This window comes from Lentinula edodes, assembly GCF_021015755.1.
Source record: "Lentinula edodes strain Le(Bin) 0899 ss11 chromosome Unknown C8R40scaffold_11, whole genome shotgun sequence".
Taxonomy (NCBI): Eukaryota; Fungi; Basidiomycota; class Agaricomycetes; order Agaricales; family Omphalotaceae; genus Lentinula; species Lentinula edodes.
In genome coordinates, this window is record NW_025764317.1 from 352177 (window position 1) to 370058 (window position 17882).

At 46.4% G+C, this 17882-nt stretch overlaps 7 protein-coding genes across 7 annotated transcripts; 2 read left to right on the forward strand and 5 right to left on the reverse strand.

Annotated features, from left to right (window-relative positions):
* Nucleotides 1-20: 20 nt before the first annotated feature.
* On the forward strand, nucleotides 21-1664 carry C8R40DRAFT_1159873 (P-loop containing nucleoside triphosphate hydrolase protein; the record flags this gene model as incomplete). The annotated part of the gene is made up of 9 exons (XM_046229945.1): nucleotides 21-47; nucleotides 95-191; nucleotides 252-949; nucleotides 1003-1118; nucleotides 1176-1259; nucleotides 1312-1381; nucleotides 1440-1479; nucleotides 1548-1570; nucleotides 1629-1664. The coding sequence occupies 9 exons, from the start codon at nucleotides 21-23 to the stop codon at nucleotides 1662-1664; spliced, it is 1191 nt and encodes a 396-aa protein (XP_046088071.1).
* A 3358-nt stretch (nucleotides 1665-5022) lies between these two features.
* C8R40DRAFT_1041499 (uncharacterized protein) lies at nucleotides 5023-5491 on the reverse strand (the record flags this gene model as incomplete). The annotated part of the gene is made up of 3 exons (XM_046224004.1): nucleotides 5023-5193; nucleotides 5242-5418; nucleotides 5471-5491. The coding sequence occupies 3 exons, from the start codon at nucleotides 5489-5491 to the stop codon at nucleotides 5023-5025; spliced, it is 369 nt and encodes a 122-aa protein (XP_046088072.1).
* An 83-nt stretch (nucleotides 5492-5574) lies between these two features.
* Nucleotides 5575-6792, reverse strand: C8R40DRAFT_1096888 (phosphatidylethanolamine-binding protein). The gene is made up of 3 exons (XM_046227753.1): nucleotides 6328-6792; nucleotides 6035-6275; nucleotides 5575-5978 (listed from the first exon to the last, which is right to left on the reverse strand). Exons 1-3 carry the CDS (start codon nucleotides 6569-6571, stop codon nucleotides 5663-5665), a joined length of 801 nt encoding a protein of 266 aa, XP_046088073.1. The 5' UTR covers nucleotides 6572-6792; the 3' UTR covers nucleotides 5575-5662.
* Nucleotides 6793-7569: 777 nt separating this feature from the next.
* Nucleotides 7570-9079, forward strand: C8R40DRAFT_1096894 (uncharacterized protein). The gene is made up of 3 exons (XM_046227754.1): nucleotides 7570-8339; nucleotides 8395-8419; nucleotides 8476-9079. The coding sequence occupies exons 1-3, from the start codon at nucleotides 7785-7787 to the stop codon at nucleotides 9012-9014; spliced, it is 1119 nt and encodes a 372-aa protein (XP_046088074.1). The 5' UTR covers nucleotides 7570-7784; the 3' UTR covers nucleotides 9015-9079.
* A 126-nt stretch (nucleotides 9080-9205) lies between these two features.
* C8R40DRAFT_1041307 (uncharacterized protein) lies at nucleotides 9206-9627 on the reverse strand (the record flags this gene model as incomplete). The annotated part of the gene is made up of 2 exons (XM_046223988.1): nucleotides 9206-9402; nucleotides 9468-9627. The coding sequence occupies 2 exons, from the start codon at nucleotides 9625-9627 to the stop codon at nucleotides 9206-9208; spliced, it is 357 nt and encodes a 118-aa protein (XP_046088075.1).
* Nucleotides 9628-9746: 119 nt separating this feature from the next.
* On the reverse strand, nucleotides 9747-11331 carry C8R40DRAFT_1096896 (uncharacterized protein). The gene has a single exon (XM_046227755.1). The coding sequence runs from the start codon at nucleotides 11091-11093 to the stop codon at nucleotides 10074-10076; it is 1020 nt and encodes a 339-aa protein (XP_046088076.1). The 5' UTR covers nucleotides 11094-11331; the 3' UTR covers nucleotides 9747-10073.
* Nucleotides 11322-17623, reverse strand: C8R40DRAFT_1144649 (RNA polymerase I largest subunit). Its single transcript, XM_046229501.1, has 16 exons — nucleotides 17347-17623; nucleotides 17123-17282; nucleotides 16683-17074; nucleotides 15773-16628; nucleotides 15499-15720; nucleotides 15183-15442; nucleotides 15102-15115; nucleotides 15023-15040; nucleotides 14955-14975; nucleotides 14622-14899; nucleotides 13175-14568; nucleotides 13075-13124; nucleotides 12192-13009; nucleotides 11994-12146; nucleotides 11706-11933; nucleotides 11322-11654 (listed from the first exon to the last, which is right to left on the reverse strand). The coding sequence occupies exons 1-16, from the start codon at nucleotides 17529-17531 to the stop codon at nucleotides 11430-11432; spliced, it is 5274 nt and encodes a 1757-aa protein (XP_046088077.1). The 5' UTR covers nucleotides 17532-17623; the 3' UTR covers nucleotides 11322-11429.
* Nucleotides 17624-17882: the final 259 nt, after the last annotated feature.

The window sequence follows — 17882 nt, forward strand, 5'->3', positions numbered from 1 at the left end:
CTTCAACTCGTAAAATCATAATGTCGGGAATTAATGCTGGTGACGAAGCAAGTATCTTTCGTCTCCCCGATTTCTCTCACTGAATATTTTGTAGAAACTGGTTTTCGAATCATCCGAAGCCGTATCCGTGGTTTCAACCTTCGATGACCTTGGTTTGAAGGAAGACCTTGTTAGAGGAATTTACGCCTACAGTGAGTTCATTTTTGATTTTTCGTCTGCTGCACCTGTACTTAATCTGTACTTCCTGCCAGACTTTGAGAAGCCTTCGGCCATCCAACAACGTGCCATTCTTCCAATAACACAAGGCCGCGATGTCATCGCCCAGGCTCAGTCTGGTACAGGAAAAACGGCGACTTTTTCAATATCCATCCTTCAATCCATCGACGTAACTGTGCGGGAAACTCAAGCCCTAGTTCTCTCTCCAACTAGGGAATTGGCTACCCAAATTCAGTCAGTCGTCCTTGCTCTCGGTGACTATATGAATGTCCAATGTCACGCATGTATTGGCGGCACCTCTATCGGTGAAGACATCCGAAAACTTGAATACGGCCAACATGTCGTTTCCGGCACACCAGGTCGTGTGTTTGATATGATTCGTCGTCGAAGCTTACGCACAAGAAATATCAAAATGCTTGTGCTTGACGAAGCAGACGAACTGTTAAACAAAGGATTCAAGGAGCAAATTTATGACGTGTATAGATACCTTCCCCCAGCAACGCAGGTGGTGGTCCTTAGCGCTACCCTTCCTTACGATGTGTTGGAAATGACAACCAAGTTCATGACCGACCCAATACGTATCCTCGTCAAGCGTGATGAGTTGACTCTGGAGGGCATTAAGCAGTTCTTTGTGGCTGTCGAAAAGGAGGATTGGAAATTTGACACCTTGTGTGATCTTTACGACACCTTGACTATCACACAAGCCGTCATCTTCTGCAATACACGAAGAAAGGTGCGTTGAAATGCCTCCTTGCCACGCTCAAATTCCACTCATCAACTGCTCAGGTTGATTGGCTGACGGAGAAGATGCGCGCTTCTAATTTTACGGTGTCGTCGATGCATGGCGAAATGCCACAGAAAGAACGTGACGCGATCATGGCAGAGTTCCGTGGTGGCACTTCGTTAGTTCTTCGTTGCTTGTGTCGCCCCTTTGTGACTCATCCTAACCTTCGCTCTAGACGAGTGCTCATCACGACGGACGTCTGGGCTCGAGGTATCGATGTACAGCAAGTCTCGTTGGTCATCAACTACGATCTACCCGCGTGAGTTTGCATTTTTGTACCCCTTTTTTTCAAAACTTAAGTCTTTGAAAAGAAATCGTGAAAACTACATCCACAGAATCGGTCGGTCCGGTCGTTTCGGTCGTAAGGGTGTAGCTATCAACGTAAGTCTTACGGACATAGACCCCTTACTCGGTTTCACTAATGGAAATCCTCTTGCAGTTTGTGACTGTAGACGACGTTCGAATCCTTCGAGATATTGGTAAATGAAACGATTATTTGGTCTCCATCTTACTAACTTTTGCCATGCTTCCTTCATGTCTTATTCAGAAATGTTCTACAGCACTCAAATCGTATGTGATTAGTTCACAGAGTGACCGATATTTTGCTGAAAGTTCTATGTCAATCTAGGACGAAATGCCCGTAAATGCCGCAGAACTTATTTAACAACATCGGAATATATGTAGCTGCGACTTTGGTAGGTTGTGGACCAAAGGCAGGATATGTAGCTGCGACATTGGTAGGTTGTTCGCCAAAGGTAGAATGTGTACCTGGACTCACAGATGTAGTACCTAGTCATCGAGTTTTTCGGTATCTATTTACTTTGTAGTGTATTGTTATCATAGTAGGGGCTGTTCATTGCCTTGTTCTCGAAAGTTTTCAACCTAAGTGTTGTGGACACAATGCTCGAGATTGAAGTATTCAACCTTCAGACATCAGACTATTTTTATAAAGATATGGCGAGAATTCTGACCATGTATCTAACTGCCAGTTACGGTGAGATTGATCAATAATATATATATATAGTGGTAGCGATGGTTTTAGCAACGCTTCTCACCATCTGCTGCTAAGTCAGATTTGACTATCCCGCTCCAGACACCGGTGTGTTTATGCAGCAGAATCCCTGGACACGCGCTGGCAAGGTGTAAAATAGACAGTGTACTACGAGATCTTCGGAATAAACCTCGAGGTCACTTGTGCTTCTGTGAAGGACACAGTTGTCCACTTGCATATTAACTTAACTATCAACTTTAGACGGTTAACACGAGCCCTCAAGAAAGCTGCGGACTGCGAATTCACCTCCAGAACGAACACGTCGCAGGTCAGAGTCAACACAATTAACGATTGTAGCCACCGATAGCCTTTTATATCTGGAACCCTGAATCATAAAGATCAAACTCTCCTTTATTCGTTCCTAGGAGTAGGCAAGGACCTGATTGAATCCAAACTTATATAAAGGACAAGAATCGAGTCATTTGATTGACGTAGTGGCTAGTTGCGTGTGGTGTGGCGTACTGCGACCTGTGTTGACTGTCCTTCATCGATACTGGAAGATCGAACAGGCAATCAAATTTTCGGAATGATTCATCTGGGGGCGTCCTTCCCCCTTCTTGAGGTCATTGCCGGAATAGGACGTGACGAGTAAAGCGATAATTTCCACCAGGAATAATACCTCGGGATCTCACCTTTGAATCCGAAGAAACTTTGTGGCATAACAGCACTTTGAAGCACGGAGGTAAGTAGGAAGCGGAAGTCCCGGTCTTAGAATTCTTAATGGTAGGATTACTATATTTCGAGACCTGCGCTGCAAAAGGCTGGCGCCAGAAGCTCGCTACCTAACTAGTGGGTAGTATCTTTCATCAAGCATTTTAATCTTACATTAGATCATGATATAGCCCATTCCGGACTTGCATGGATGCCACACTCGTTGTAGGTTTCTGGATTATCAAAACCGAGAGCAAGCCATAGAGCATGAAGCCGTTGGAAAGTACTTACATATCGAGTTCAAAACATTGGAACGTGAAGATGGCTTGTCAATCCTAGAAACGAGTCTACAGACTTGAAAGGAATAACGCATGGAGTGGCGTATTTCCTCAAACTTCGTCAGAGGAATTTTGGAATCTCCTGGGCCGCGGACAGAAGGGAAGGGTGAGTCAGAGAGTGGACTTATCATCGAAATTGCGGGACGCAATCTTTAACCGCATCCACATCATAAAGACTTTTGATTCCGCCTTAGAGGCCCGATTTGAGAGAAGTGGCTGGAGAAGAAATCGTTCAGTTTCGTCAATTGACGGAAATACAACCAACGCTTCCGAGTATTCTAAGAGTAGGATTAATGTTTTTTAGGAGCACTCCTGCTAATTTTGAAACAATGACAGAACATTTTCAGGCGAGGCCATTATCAGATGTTTCCCAGAGCATTGATAGAACAGGCTTGGAGCTCTCCGTATGTATGTAACGTTGGGAATGTCGAAGTAATTTCAGCGTCCGGAGCTGTAATCCGATACATACATGACGAAATTGTTCGCCCGGGTCTGGGAGTGCCAATGGACTCGATAGAAACAGTCGAGCATAATAGGGAATTAGTGAGTTTTGAATAGGGTGAAAATTTACTTTGGATTGAAGGGGATGCGTTAATTATCCTATAACGAACATGGACAAAGATGAATATCATCTTGTAAACTTGTAAACACGTCTATGGCTCAACTTGATCAGAAAATTGAAATGCAAGTCAGAATTGATGAACTTTGCTTTCGGCGTTCGCCTCGCTCTAGTATAAGTTGTCTTACATGGGTACTATTTCCTGCTTGAAATGAATAGTCTTGAAAGCAAATCTACGCCGCAAATTAGCATGCGTGGACACATTCATATATTCAATCTGCCTCAGCCTTTTGTTAAGATTCAAAGCACGAGAATTTTTTGTGCACTAAATAGAGGTGTGAAACGCGATCCAGAACTTCAACATAACTTTGCCGTGCTGACCAACTAGATGGATGATGATCGAAAGGACTTTGTGTAGTAGTTGACAAACCAACACCAGTATTTGAGTCTCCCAGATAAACCGACTGCCGTCATTGGCGTGACCGTAAATATCTATGAAGGCTTCGAGGGTCAGCTATAAATGCTTCTTACTTTCGCTCAATCGTCCCTCATTCAGCGTATCTGCAACGAACTTCCTCTGTATCCAATTCACCAAAATGTGCTATTGGCGCCGGTTAGCACACGTCATCTATAACCATTAACTTTGGCGTACTCACCGTTGTTGTCGCAGGGTTCGCAATATATACACCAGGTAAACGTCTAAATGCAATAAAGGCGGCGATACTGATTGAACATAGATGTGGGCATGGTGTTAATTTGGTACGTCCTGGTGAACGTTCTTGAATCAATTCTTGACACTATCCGACCCAGCCCGAGGAAGAGGTGAGGACACTGGTTAAGCGTGTACTTACTGCAGCTTATGATTTTTATCGACTTAGATAAAATGCGACTTGGTCAACTGCAAGTTCAGTCCAGCGCATCGACAAAACTGCCCTAACTGCTCCCAAACATGTTGGCAGTAGTGAGTACCGCGTTTACTTGCAATCGTGAACTTATGTTTGACCGCTTCACCGTTAAGCCGACAATACCCACAGCAGTACTGTGAGTACCATTGCGATAGGTGGATCCAAGTCACATTCTGACGTTCGGCTCGATTGGACTCTTCTTCTATAGCGCCACACATTGACAGGCTTTGCCCAACATGCAGCAACACACATCGTTGATTGCTCACAAACAATGATGATATACAAAGAACTATATCTAAGTAAATGCATCCATTGTATATATTAGTAGAAGAAGATATGGTCGGAAAATTGTTCTCGTTACTGACTTGATGAATGACGAGCGGCATCCCATGTTTCCATGTCATGCTCGTGGAAAGTTGCGTGGAACTAAGAGCAAGATAGTATTTAATCACGGAGAAGACCGAGAATCTGACTCGACGGCGATGCCGGGCTTTGGTTGAAAGCGGGTGACACGAAAATTAATCATCTCCAATGTTGTGTTTTTTCTTCAGCTGTGCCAGCTCTTCTTCACGGCGTGCTAGGTCAGCCTTTGCAGCAGCAGCATCTTGCTTGGCGGGCATATGGTAAAGCACAACGATGTAGCGCTCTTGTAAGTGGAAGCCGTTCAGGTGGTCGAGCGCGTTCTTCGCCTAGAATACAAAGTTAGAAGCAGTCAATGGCTAAAGATAACTACACACATCCATGACATCGTCAAAAACTACATACGCGGTTCCCTTCGACTTTGATTCATTACCCATCCGAATCTGTCGAATACTTCCATATCGCGCGAAAAGGTCATACAAGTCTTCCCCAGTGATTTGATAGTTCAGATTTTTAACAAACAGAATGCGATTGGCACCGGCGGGAAGCTTCGACTAAATGAATTGATTAATTGGCCATTGCTTGGAGCTGAACGCATGTACTTACCGTGGGGCGGGCGAGCGCCATCGAGGAGAAGAAAGAGAATTGAGTATGACTCAGCTTCACAGTGCATTGAACCACGTGCAAAGCTATCGGCGCTTACAGTGTTAGGCGCTTATATTCTTTCATTCTGTTCACTTACAGTTACATGAGATTCAGAATCCTTTAAATTATACTACCGCTTGGCCCGCGAGATAATCACGACAGTGCGTACATAACCAAACCAAGTGTCAATCCCCAAGTAGCCTTCAAACCTATACCATGAGCCTTTAGAGATCTTCCTACGCCGCTCGAAGTAGCCGCGGACGATGTGCTGCTGGCAGGAGATGTCGAAGAAGCACTGCTGTTACTGCTAGGACCCGTCAAGAAGTAAGTTCCGGCAATCGGAGAACCAAGGTTCACGGCTTCCCCAAATGTGGTGAGATTGAAATTATTTCTGGGTGTTGATGCGTTAACCAATTCCGGGCCAGTAGAGTTGAAATCTGCCGGTTGTATGAACGCGAGTATGACATAACTGGATTGAGGTGAGATGAACATATTGCTTTCGTTTTATTCATGGGAAAGACGCACCGGTGAGGGTCTGACCCAGTTGGAGGGGTTGGGTTTACGAAATCAGACAACGCCGCGCTCGTGTTCACAAGCTTGGAAGAATTATCTACATGGAAGTCACCTCCAAGCATATGACGAAATTGGGATTCTGTGTTGTTCTGTGGCATGGGTGCGTCAGGATCGATAATCACCAGGACGTAGGGAATGGTCGACGGAATAGTGACATTGGCCGTCAAGAAGAACTGAGGTTCTTTCATTGTTTCTAGATATTCTATCCATTGGAAAGGTTCGCTAGAATTTCATTTCCGACTTACGCTCCATGCTCAAAAGAATTCCTGGAGTTACATTGACTGATTGATTAGTGGAAGGATCCGTAAATTCTACCCCTAGTAAAGCTGCAGGATTGAAGGACGAAAGAACATCCGGTACAATCTGAGCCTGTGTGAAAGCCTGCGTTGTGTTTGTCAAGCTCTGATCGCTGAACTGTCCGAGGACTTTGTTTGGAACGAGCAGAAGTGTCAAGACGAAAAGCGATAATACACTCTGAGGATGGAGCATGGTGGTTAAAATGTCAAGCTGTGTTGCCTTTGATGCACTATATAGCCGACTCTCATAGATGAGAGAGTTTACCTCAGGACACTGTCTAGAAGTAGTAGAGATGTGTCTAAGCCAGATACAGCTTCACACGGCCGCGGAACACAACGGTGTAACCTTTGAATGACTGGGCTGGGCATGAGACAGAGAGGAGATTATCAGGAGAATCATAGCGCTGCAGTTGCACTCACATTTAATGATGAGATGAGGTAGATAGATACCTATAGATACCCTCGCCCTTCGGCGGGATCACACGAAGGAACAGCCGGTCCCATACAATTCTCGTACCGGCGGTTGAATTCCCTTTTCTACCAAAAAGCTTTAGGAGGTAATGTCGGGTGTGAGTGCATAGCTATGTGTGTGCTATCTTGAATTCGAGGGAGCTATATTGCGCTCGAGACCGATGAGGTACGACCGCGGCTCTAACTAACTGCCAGTGGACCTGGATTAGGGTCTACACTACACTATCTATCTATCTACTAATAGCTACTGATACTATGTGAACACACCCAATGTCAGTAAATCGGCAAAAGATCATCTTAGGTAGATCCTGTACTCCGCCGAAGATCATTATGTATCACTCAAGCACTGGTAAACCCACAGCTTGGCAAGTCACACTCTATCTATCTATCTTGCATAAGAAGCAAATTCTCCGAGGGACAGCGATGTTGACTCTCGTAAGTACTGCTCTGTGCTCTGCGTTATATGCTGTTATACGTGACCAATCACTGGCCATCATGGCATCAATCTCATTTGATCTGTACTATCAATCATCGAATTTTGAAAAACAAACCTGTTGGGTTTCTGGAGACTTGCTTTTCGAGCTTGAATCTCCGAATTTTTGAAGCCCCATCCTGCCCTATGAGTTGCTACTTCAATTTTGTTTTAAAAAAATAAAAGTTAGATGGAAAATCAACGCAATAACAGAAATCTCAAAAGTATTCTTCTGAAACTCATTGCAAGCCGGTGCCGAAACTGCGTGTTGTGGCGATGCTTTGGTAATTTTGGTTATAAAACCATCGCGTGAGTATTTTTTCTGCGGCTTTCCCGACGTGCTGGTCACTCCCAACGAAGAGAAACTTTTTCAACAATTTCTCTGGTGCTGGTCACCCTTGAAATTACCCATTTTCCTTTCGAGCCGCCCACTTGCTTCATTGTACATCAAATTGCGGTGGGAATGCAGAATCCTGCCTTATCGTCTTTCTCAATTTCTGCTGCTTTCCCTCATCCGGTTAAGCAGGACGAAATCACTATCCCCAGATCACTGCTCTATATCATAGTCTCATCCATCTTCATCTCATTTCTGCTCCTAATCGTCTCGCTCCTTGACCTCGGATATTGTTCACTCTGGTTGACACCCCCACTATGCCTTTTCACGCTGCTGTATTTCACCGGTGTACTTGTTCTTTCCCGAATGGAGCGCACAATTGAGGAACCGACCTATTTTCCGACGGTCGTCTTTGTTGGTTATATCATGACGATAATTTGGCTGGTATCTTTCATCCTTACCGTCGTCGTCTTTGCAGCGTATCCGCACATGGTAGATGCTTTGCGTCAGCAAGGTCTTCACACGGCATCTGCTGGATTGCAGAGGTTCCAATGTCTGCTTTGCATGACCAACCTTGGTCTGGTTGGTGGATTCACTGCCCGCAGTCATGTAATCGCGATGGAGGAGGGTGATCCAGAGAATTGGAGGATATTAATAGAGAAAACGCAGAATCCGGCTGCCAATGTGAGCGCGATCCTGATATTTTTCAAGTTTCATTGCTTCAACTTCAGATTTCTAGCGTCCAATTCGAGTCCATCATCAAGGTTAGCCTCGCAATCTCATCCTCGCGAATAATTTTCACTAATGTTCTTAACCCCAGTCAATCTGAATGATCCTTCCATGATTCAAGAGCCTCGCGAAGCTCCTGCCCCTACCATTCAGCCTGACTGGATCACTGCAGCTGTCCTCGAAGATAATATGACTGTGGCTCCTAGAACACCCAAGCCTCCGTCTTCGCCTTGCCCCCAGATTGAAATTTCTCCGCCAGGTCCAGTGGATGATTTGTACGACGAGGCTTACATGAGTGACTATCACCGCGAGGAAGTACCGGAACATCAGGTCTCCCCTCGTGCCCCTCATAGTCCTTTTGCCCCGCGCAGTCCTCGCGGTAAACCAGACAGCGAGTATTCGGAAAAGGAGCACTTCGAACGGGCATACTCCCCTCGTCAACCGGTGTTTTCTCCTCGCCTAGTACATTTACCTCCTTCGCCTTTGCCTCCTTCGTCTTATCATTCGCACCCAACGCCCTCCGATACCGACTCTTTTTACGATGACTCGGAGACTCCCGAGACTCCTGACAGATGGTCTGACGAGGATGAGGTCGAGGAAGAGTATCATGCTGCACACTTGAGGTATTAAATAATGGATGAATATGGGGTGCGCTGAGCTTTGAGCCTTTTATGTATGTACGAATGTTCTCGGTGGTTAATGGCAATCTATACATAATTCCACCGACTGTAGTCTAATATGTTAATATAAGTTATCAATTCCAAATGTGAAGCACATCGCAAGGGCCACGGGGAATAGAAAGCACACTCTGATTCCACAGTCTACCGCCCTGCCAATCTCCAGATTAACCGTTCCACAGATAGACAAGCGTCTGGTCCCCTCGCACAAACAACAGTTCCAACAGTCTTGTCATCGGCATCTGGTATGATGCATTTAACATCTTCCTGGTCAGGACACGGGCAATCGTGAGGAGTTGCGACACAATCGAGCGTGGGGCATAGATATCGGGAACAAGAGACTAGAAAACAAACAGATGAAAAGCGTTATCAGAAAAAGTTTCACGAAAATGAACTACGAGCATACCACTCTCTATATTCGAAGCCCATTGGGATCCTCCGGAAGGAGGTTGCTGTTGTTGTTGAGGCTGTTGGTGGCCGAACATTTGGTCAAAGAATGAGAACTGGGCGGCGACAAATGATATGGCCCAAAAGAAGGCGAGCAGCAGGACGGAGACTCTATACATGCTGAGAGAGAGGGACACCGTGTAAAGAAATGCAGCGTTGAAGGCTCTAAGAATGAATCTATAGGACAGAGAAAACTCTGATGAAACTTTGAAAGGTCGACGTGTCATTTCATGTGCACGTGGTCCACTGAGATCAAAATATTCTCTCCGTTGCCGTATTCAGTACTCAGTAATCAAGATGAATAGCTAGGCTGGTTAAATCAAGAATAAGTACAGGTCGCACTATATAGTTATGCAGTCATGTAAAGTGGAAATAGCGCGAATATTCACAGAGACAGATGCACTCAGATACATTGTAGGAAGGGTAGAAAAAGTAGAAATGAAAAGAACATAGATAGTCGGCGAGTAGATAGGTGGGATCCAGGGATGAGATTAATACGTCGACACTTTGCTCGACTATTTGACCCCGAGTACGATAGCCTTGAGAAAATTCAAAGCCGCTCCCCTTACATGTCCTCATCCATCCTATCAGCTTCAACCTCATCCTTCAGCATCCGCCGTCTCTGTCTTTTCTCCTCCTCTGAAATCGCTGGCGTACCAGCCTGGAAGCGTAAACCGGTGCGACGAGGTGTGGGACTAGTGTCTTCCTGCCATTCCTTTGCTGCGGTCTTCCGAGGTGTAGCAGGCGTCGACTTGGCCTTGATTAGCTGTTCCATTTCAAGTTTCTTCGCCTCTGGGGTCATCAACATTGGTTTACTGTCAACTGAATCAATGACGACTTTCTTCATCTTCTTCCTGGGGGCGAGGTTCTCCTTCCATTCGTCACGCTCCTTACAATCTTTCATGAGAGATTCCACAGCTGTGGGGTTTAGCACAGTAACATGTGCATCCCGATGCACCACGAAGCCGGGATAATGGATCGATTGTGGATCTGAAGGAGGCGGAAGCTCACGAGAAAGCAACGTGAATGGAGCCAGGGGCGGAGGACGTGCGAGTGAAAGGGGAAGCCTCTCCGGCGTAGAGAAGAAGTCATCGTCGTCGAAACCATGACGCGGCGTTGATTTTGGGTTCGTCTTTGGCACAAGATCAAGGGAGGAAGCCAAGGAGCGGCTGTTGAGAGTAGCCTTGACTGGGGTCGAGGGCCGCGGAAGGCTGGAAAAAGAAGTGACTTCGCAGCTGTCGGAGATATACAGCGGCTGATGAGCAGGCTTTGCGCTTCCAAATTCCAACTTTTTCGCAGGACTATCAGGGGCTCGTAGCAGATCACTAAAACTACCTCCAGGGGTGCTCCGTCCTCGGAAAGGACTTTTCATCGTCTTTTCAGGATAGAAGATGCCTTCTTGTGTAAGGATGCGCTTCTTAGTCGGGCTGAAAAGGCTTGGACCACCAGGAGAAAGCGGTCTTTTGTTAGGACGACTGTTGCTACTGAGCTTGCCCTGTGTCGAGTTGGAACTCGAAGGTAGAAAACGGTCGAGAGACCATTCACAAAGCGGGCCAGGTCGCGGAGTAGACTTTGATAGCGACATGATCGTTGGAAAGAAAGATAATGATGTGAACTTTGTGGCTGTTGCAACAAAGTGGCGACTAAAGGAAAAATTAAACTTGGATGACCCCTGAAACCCCTAGTTTGACTTTCACGTGAGTGTCGCGTGACAGTGACTATTCGCGACAAGTGCGTCAATCGCCTCCGTAGTTTCAGTACAGAACCATCTGTGTACGAGCAATTCTTTGTTAAATTCTTCTTTCAAAAAATAGAACCTGCAGCAGTATTACGGGTGCATATAGAGATGACATTTCAAATCAACAAAAATTACATCGACAATGAATTTACTTTTGCGGCGAACAATGCGTAGAACAACATGCTACCGTGGCTCAGTAGGCATCCGGACATCGAATACACCGGTTCCAGTCTGATTCGGGCGCCCCAAAACAATATTACCAGATGGTGTCGTGAGATCGTCAAAATCCCCGTACAAGGTTGCGTCCGACAAGAACGCAGCCGTCGTCTCGTACGAAGCTTTTAATAAAGGTGATGAATTTGTGGAGATCCCTTTGCGGTTGAACGGTTTGTAACCGCCTTCAAATGTCTGAAATCGGATTAGCTTTAGATCCAACATCCACAAATGCCCATCACATACCATGTAGTCAGCTATTAGCTCTAAGTGACGTCTATCCACTTGAATCTTGTATATCCCGAATACACCACTCATTTCCCGCAAGATGGCCTCCCTTGCCATTTCGACTCCATAAGTTTTTAGAATTGCGTAGATATCGTTAGAGTAAACCTCGTTGTCGTTGATGATGCTCTCATCCGAGTCAGCCATAAATTCCCAAAGACCACGGAAGTTGGAACCGTTAGTAGTAAGCTGGAAACATTATGAGTAAACGATCGCGAGATGCTACCTTGATATCAACGATACCTTGACAACAGATTCTTCGCCCTTTTTACCCTCCTCTTTGTTTTGGAAACAGTCTGTGATGCCTGGAATTTCGCGAATGACCGTTGAACGACAAGTTCGCTCAATGATACCAACGAAGAGTAATTTGGGCATATCTGACGCAAGCTGGCATTGAAAACGCTTGTTAAATTTTTGGACCGCCCAGCAAATATTAGCATGACTCACATCGAGTTGGAATGTACACTGGGTTTCGTTGAAAGCGAACGATACTGCCTGAGTGAAGTTCCTCTGGAAGGAATCACCGACAAGTTTGACTCGGTTCTTGAAGCTTTGTGAAACACGTTTGACATCTGTTGGATCTTGTTGAAGACCTTCATTCTCCTCTCCATCTGCGAGTTCCGCTTCCAGCTCATCATCATCGTACGCTCCCATCTCCTCATCCTCATCTTCACTGTCGTCTTCATACGTTGCTTGCTCTTTCTTTTGCCTGGCGCGCTTCTCATCATCAGCATCCCCATCCCCAATTTCACTCCCCTCGTCATCGTTCCTTCTTTTTGTACCACTTGCGCCCTCTTCGTCGCCATCGCCAGTATCTGCTGGCTCTCCACGATCTCCTCTCTCCTTCTTCCCTTTACCCAACTGGGCAATTTGACTTTTCAAATCGTCATCGAGCTTCTTCATCTCTGCAGTCATCTCCTTCTTCAGCATGAGCGGATATTTGACTGCAAAAGCATTCAGAATTTCGTCCGGTTCGACGTCATGTACGGCTTCATACTCCTCCCTCGGAAACAGGTTAATACAAACTGTATACTGCATTCTTCGGGAATCGCCCTCAGCTTGGAGTTGCTCTGTGACTGTAACGTTTTCCACGAGCTGGGAAAGTGTAAGCTTGCTCGCCCGTTTACAGAAGACGTCTATATCCTCCTGAGGTATTCCAGTACGGATTCGCATGTTCATGGAAGGAGTCTTTGGCTTTTGAGATGCGGTCATTACAATTTCCCGAAGGCGAGGGATACCAAGAGTGACGTTGGCAGCACCGTGTCCTATTTTGAGTTCCATGAGTTCCATTCTGGCTCAAGAAAGGCGTGATAATGAAGAAACTACTCACCTGCGAAATGGAAAGTATTGAGTGTCATTTGTGTTGAAGGCTCTCCGACACTAGAATGCCAACGTTAGCGTCTCGCGAGACCACGGATGAAGACACCTACCCCTGCGAAGCCAGCAAGCCGACTGCTTCTCCCGGCTCGACCAAGCTCCGCATGTACTTCACATGCATAAGCATACGGAAAGTCCCCGCGCTCAACGGTGTCTTCCTAGTGCTCCACATTTCCTCGAAGTCGCCCTTGATCAATCTATCAGGGTTCTTTTTCGTATAGTGCTTCAAAGCATCCGCAAAAGCCTCCGAAGTACTTCCTAGATATCTCGACGGGCTGTACAACGCCAGGCAGGGGTCCATTCCATGTCTCTTCGCGGGTTTGCGCTTAATCACACTCTTCATGTAGACAGTGGCGTCGTCTCCCGCGACAAATGGAAGAATGCTCTTCGGACGGAGCTTGTTAACAAACGACTTCTCATTTCTGGCAATGAACTCGAATTGTCGAATGTGTTTCTGCTTCGTCACGTCCAGGGAATCGCCTCCATACTGGAACTGGTAGACAGAGGAGTCACTGCCACGGACGGTGTTGTCATAGTGGACACGAATTCCCTCCAAATGCTTGATAAGACATCTCTGCAGATATCCTGAACGGGAGGTCTTGACGGCAGTATCAATGAGACCCTCTCTCCCGGCCATACAATGGAAGTAGAATTCCTGCGGCTTGACACCTGTCAAGAATCGACTGGCGACGTACCCACCGGCCATGGCTTTCGTTTCAAAGGGTTTGAACGAAGGCAAAGTTTTTCCACTGACCATGACAGGGACACGTCGACCCTCCAATTCCTGTTGCCCGAGCGCACAGGAGATCTGTCGAGCATTCACCGCACTTCCTTTTGCTCCAGAAAGTGTCATGGCTTGCATGTGGTTATGTGGGAAACGGCGAAGTAGACCAGAAGGCATGACTGCTTTCTCGATACTGGTAGTAAGCTTCGAAAGTCCGCTTTTAACCGTCATATCAAGTCCAGCCATCTTGTTGTCATCCCTCAGAACCTCCTGCAATAGCACCTTCAGCGCTTGGGGTACTTCGTGTGGCGGCAGATTGTCGAGTGAGGGGAAGTTCTCGATAGCTCCTTTCGTACCTAGATTCTTGCCCTCCTGCAATATCTCTGTCCGTTTTTGGTCTCCTTCTGGGGTCAACATAAGATCATCCATTCGACATGTGAACGCTCGATGCTGCAAGAATTTGGTAAAAAGCCGACTGAGAATGCCGAGCAGCTTCCCAGCAATGTCAGCTCCATATAGCTCGTACACTGAATGGACGATACCAAAGTCGGAAGCCCCGAATGCCGCCTTGTCGAGCACACCACAAAGAAGCTCGCCGTCCATAAACACAACCTGGTCCTCCTTTGAATCACTTCCCCATAGATGTCCGGGAACCTTTGTACCAGCATGGAGGTTGATACCCTCCATATTTTCGGGGGTGATATTTTTCAACACGGTGGATATCTTGGCAGGAAATGAGCACGTTTAAATCTGGAAATGTGCTCCGATGTACTCACAATCTGCTTTCCAGTCCAGAGTGGCTTTGGCTTCCAAATAGCAGGTGGCAGTGTGACTAGGCGATGTCCATCTACACCTTCTTCTTCAGGCTTCAGAGCACCATACAGGAGCTGGAAATATTCCTCTCGGCTGAAAAGGGCACCCTGACTGGTCATCCAAACACCTGCCACAACGTGATCTTGAATCAGGCCACGAAGAGGATTTCCTGACGTCGGGACAAGGTATTGGTTGTCTGTGTTAGCGATCATCTCGGCTTCGGCACGAGCAACTTGATTTTCTGTAGAAGATGGTTCAGCGGGCGCGATCGGTTGGAAGAGGTAGAAAAGGCTCACGAGGAAAGTGTATATTCATCTCTAAAAATGGCCTTAGTTGTAAAAATGTGCTTCAAATTTGCACTCACCGTCACCGTCAAAATCCGCTTTTCAACGAAGGGAGAAGGATTAGTCTCAGGATCTATTGTCAGAGCGTCAAGATCATACCATTGTAAGAGTTACTGGAAAAATCAAATAATAATAATAAAGTAAACAAAACAATCCAGGCCGATATGCATGTGTGCGCACCAGTTCGCATAATGCATCCTAATAGTCTTTTCCCCCTGCAGAACTCTCGCCTTATGAGCCATCATACTCGGCTTATGCAGCGTAGGTTGACGATTCAGAATTAAGATATCTCCGTCACGAAGATGCCTATACACCTTCTTGTTGATGGCCGGCGTCCTAGTATAAAGACCTCGACGGCCTCCTAACGTTGCTCCCTTGTCTTCTTGAGGTTTGAGTAGTTGATTGGCGATAGCTGTTCGTTGGTCAACACTTAGCTTATCCTATGGAACAGTGATGCATTCAGGAGACGTTGAAGGATACTGCAAGCGAGACGCACGAGAGAAATCTGAGTTCCGTCTTCATATTCGACCATGGTTGCTCCAGGATATCCCCGCGGACCATTGATGACTCTTGCGCGCATTTCATGAAAGTTGGCGGGAGTTACCGGCTCTGGAAACGTGAGCTTCTTGGCGAACACAGGAGGAACACCAATTTCGTTTGGTTCGATATTGACGTCGGGTGATATGACGGAACGAGCAGCATAGTTAACTCTTTTTCCCTGCAAGTATGTGTGTTTAAGACAAACGAATCTGAACTAATACGACACGTACCATCATATGTTTTCTGAACAGTCCCTCTTTCTTTTCCAATCCCTGCTTAACGCCGGCAGGAGGAAGCTTTCCTTGTCTCACCACCTGAGGGTTCTTGCTACTATCCATAAAGCTGTTCACATCCACTTGCAGTTGGATCAACGTTGCGAGCAGTTGCTCCATCACCTTTTGTCGCTTCTTCTCATCATAATCTGCCCCCTTCTGGGAAGCGGCCCGTAGATCGTCGTTAAAGTCACGAAGCCTGTAGGAAGTATTGAGCACTCGCGCAAGAAGATCATTCTGCGGATGCTCGAAGAGAACCTCGTTCATCTTTGCTGGTGGACGAAATCGTGTTGGAGCGACGGTTATGACATCCAAGAAGAACATATCGGCAGAGGCCTCAGATAGTTCCTCAGAAGTGAGTTTAGCGTAACAGCCGTGTTTGCCATAGAGCAAGGCGCAGATGACGCGTTCATTCCGGAACAAACGTCGGAGATGGGCACGACATTCTTCGGGAGCTACGACGCGTTCATTTCGACCACGTTTTGTTTTAATTTTGCCATTGGCCGCGCGAGGAAGAGGTTTCCCATCGGAGTCTTTAGGCTGGTCTTCATTCACTGCATCCTCGTTCTCGTCCTCCTCATCCTCTTCATCTAAGGAATCTCCTTCCCCTTCCGAGTCCGGCGCGTCAGACATCTCCGCATCTTCATTATCCATATAAGAGGCTATGTTATTTTGAGGTTTGGTAGTATTGATTGGACCTTTGTCTAGAGTTAGGACGTCCGGCCGCTTCTTCAAAACAGACCTTTTCTGCTTCTCTGAAAGATCATATTCTATAACCTTGGTATGACCTTCTTTTCGGAACGTGAATGCGGGCCTTCATCGACGAGATGTCAGCGTCCAGCACTGGCGAAGAGGATGAATCACGTACGTTTTACAATTCCGACATTTGTTCAGTATTGTCTCCTTTAAGAATTCGTTGATGAGCTCTTTTCGATACTGATACACAAGACCATCCTTGTAGCTGCCTCTTTTTCCACCCGCTGCCTTGGCACGAGCGAGCATCAAAGTCACAAAGAAATTGATTCTCCCCAGGAAAGCATCTTCTTTCTCGTACTCTTGGTCATCATCAGCTGCTGTCATTTCAACATCTTCCTCTTCATCGTCTTCCTCATCTTCCTCCTCTGTTCCAGCCTTTTGTTTGCCTTTTCCCTTCTTGACCTTTTCTCGGCGCTTCACCATCCGGTTTATCTTGTCCAAAGCTTGAGCCGGCTCCAGAAGACCGTACTCCAGTAACCTGAATTTTGCAACATATTTTGCCAACTGTATAACTATTAAAAAATATCTGCAGATAGGATGGTGCCTACTCACACTTTCCCTACTCAACTTGAATTTGTGACACCATAAACAGCAACCTCGCAGTAAGTTGTACATGTTGGGGAAAAAAAGCGGATGGAACACAGGCGCAGGAAGTTCGATGTGTCCAAAATGACCTGGACATGTAAAATAACTGAGACGGCAGGTCGCGCAACTATACAAACGGAAAGATCAGTTCGATTTTGTCCCGAGAGTTCTGAATAAGTAGAGATACGCACACATCTTGACGATCGCTGGGCCCCAAAGCAGGATCATATAGTCCCCCAGCATTAGGTCGACTTAGGTCATCGAGAAGTACTGGGTTGACGATTTGCTTGACGGAAATGCGACGAACGTCTTCTGTGGTTAGAAACGAGAAGGACACTCCAGTGACATATGAGGGCAACGAATGTGAAATGTTCATAATGGCATAAGTTCAAGTGACCGTTTTGGAGAAATGTGAGTCTGAGCCCTCCGCCAGTCCACACGCTAAGAGATATATCAATTTGTAAAAAGAGTTAGTTAGTTAGCGCGCAAACTTTCTTCGGCGCTTATATCTCTGAACTGGAAGTTGTGGTGTATTTTCATATTCCGCCATGTACAGAACGCTTAGCCTTTTGAGTCCTTCCTTCCTTTTCCGAGTCGAATCCTCCTGTAGTAAGTAAACCTTCATCGAGTCCGAGGAAAGAGGCCTTGGACAAAAACATATGACGTGAGGAAGGGAGAGATCTGTGCTCGTCGCTGCGTACAGTGGCTAGCCAATGCGACTATGTGT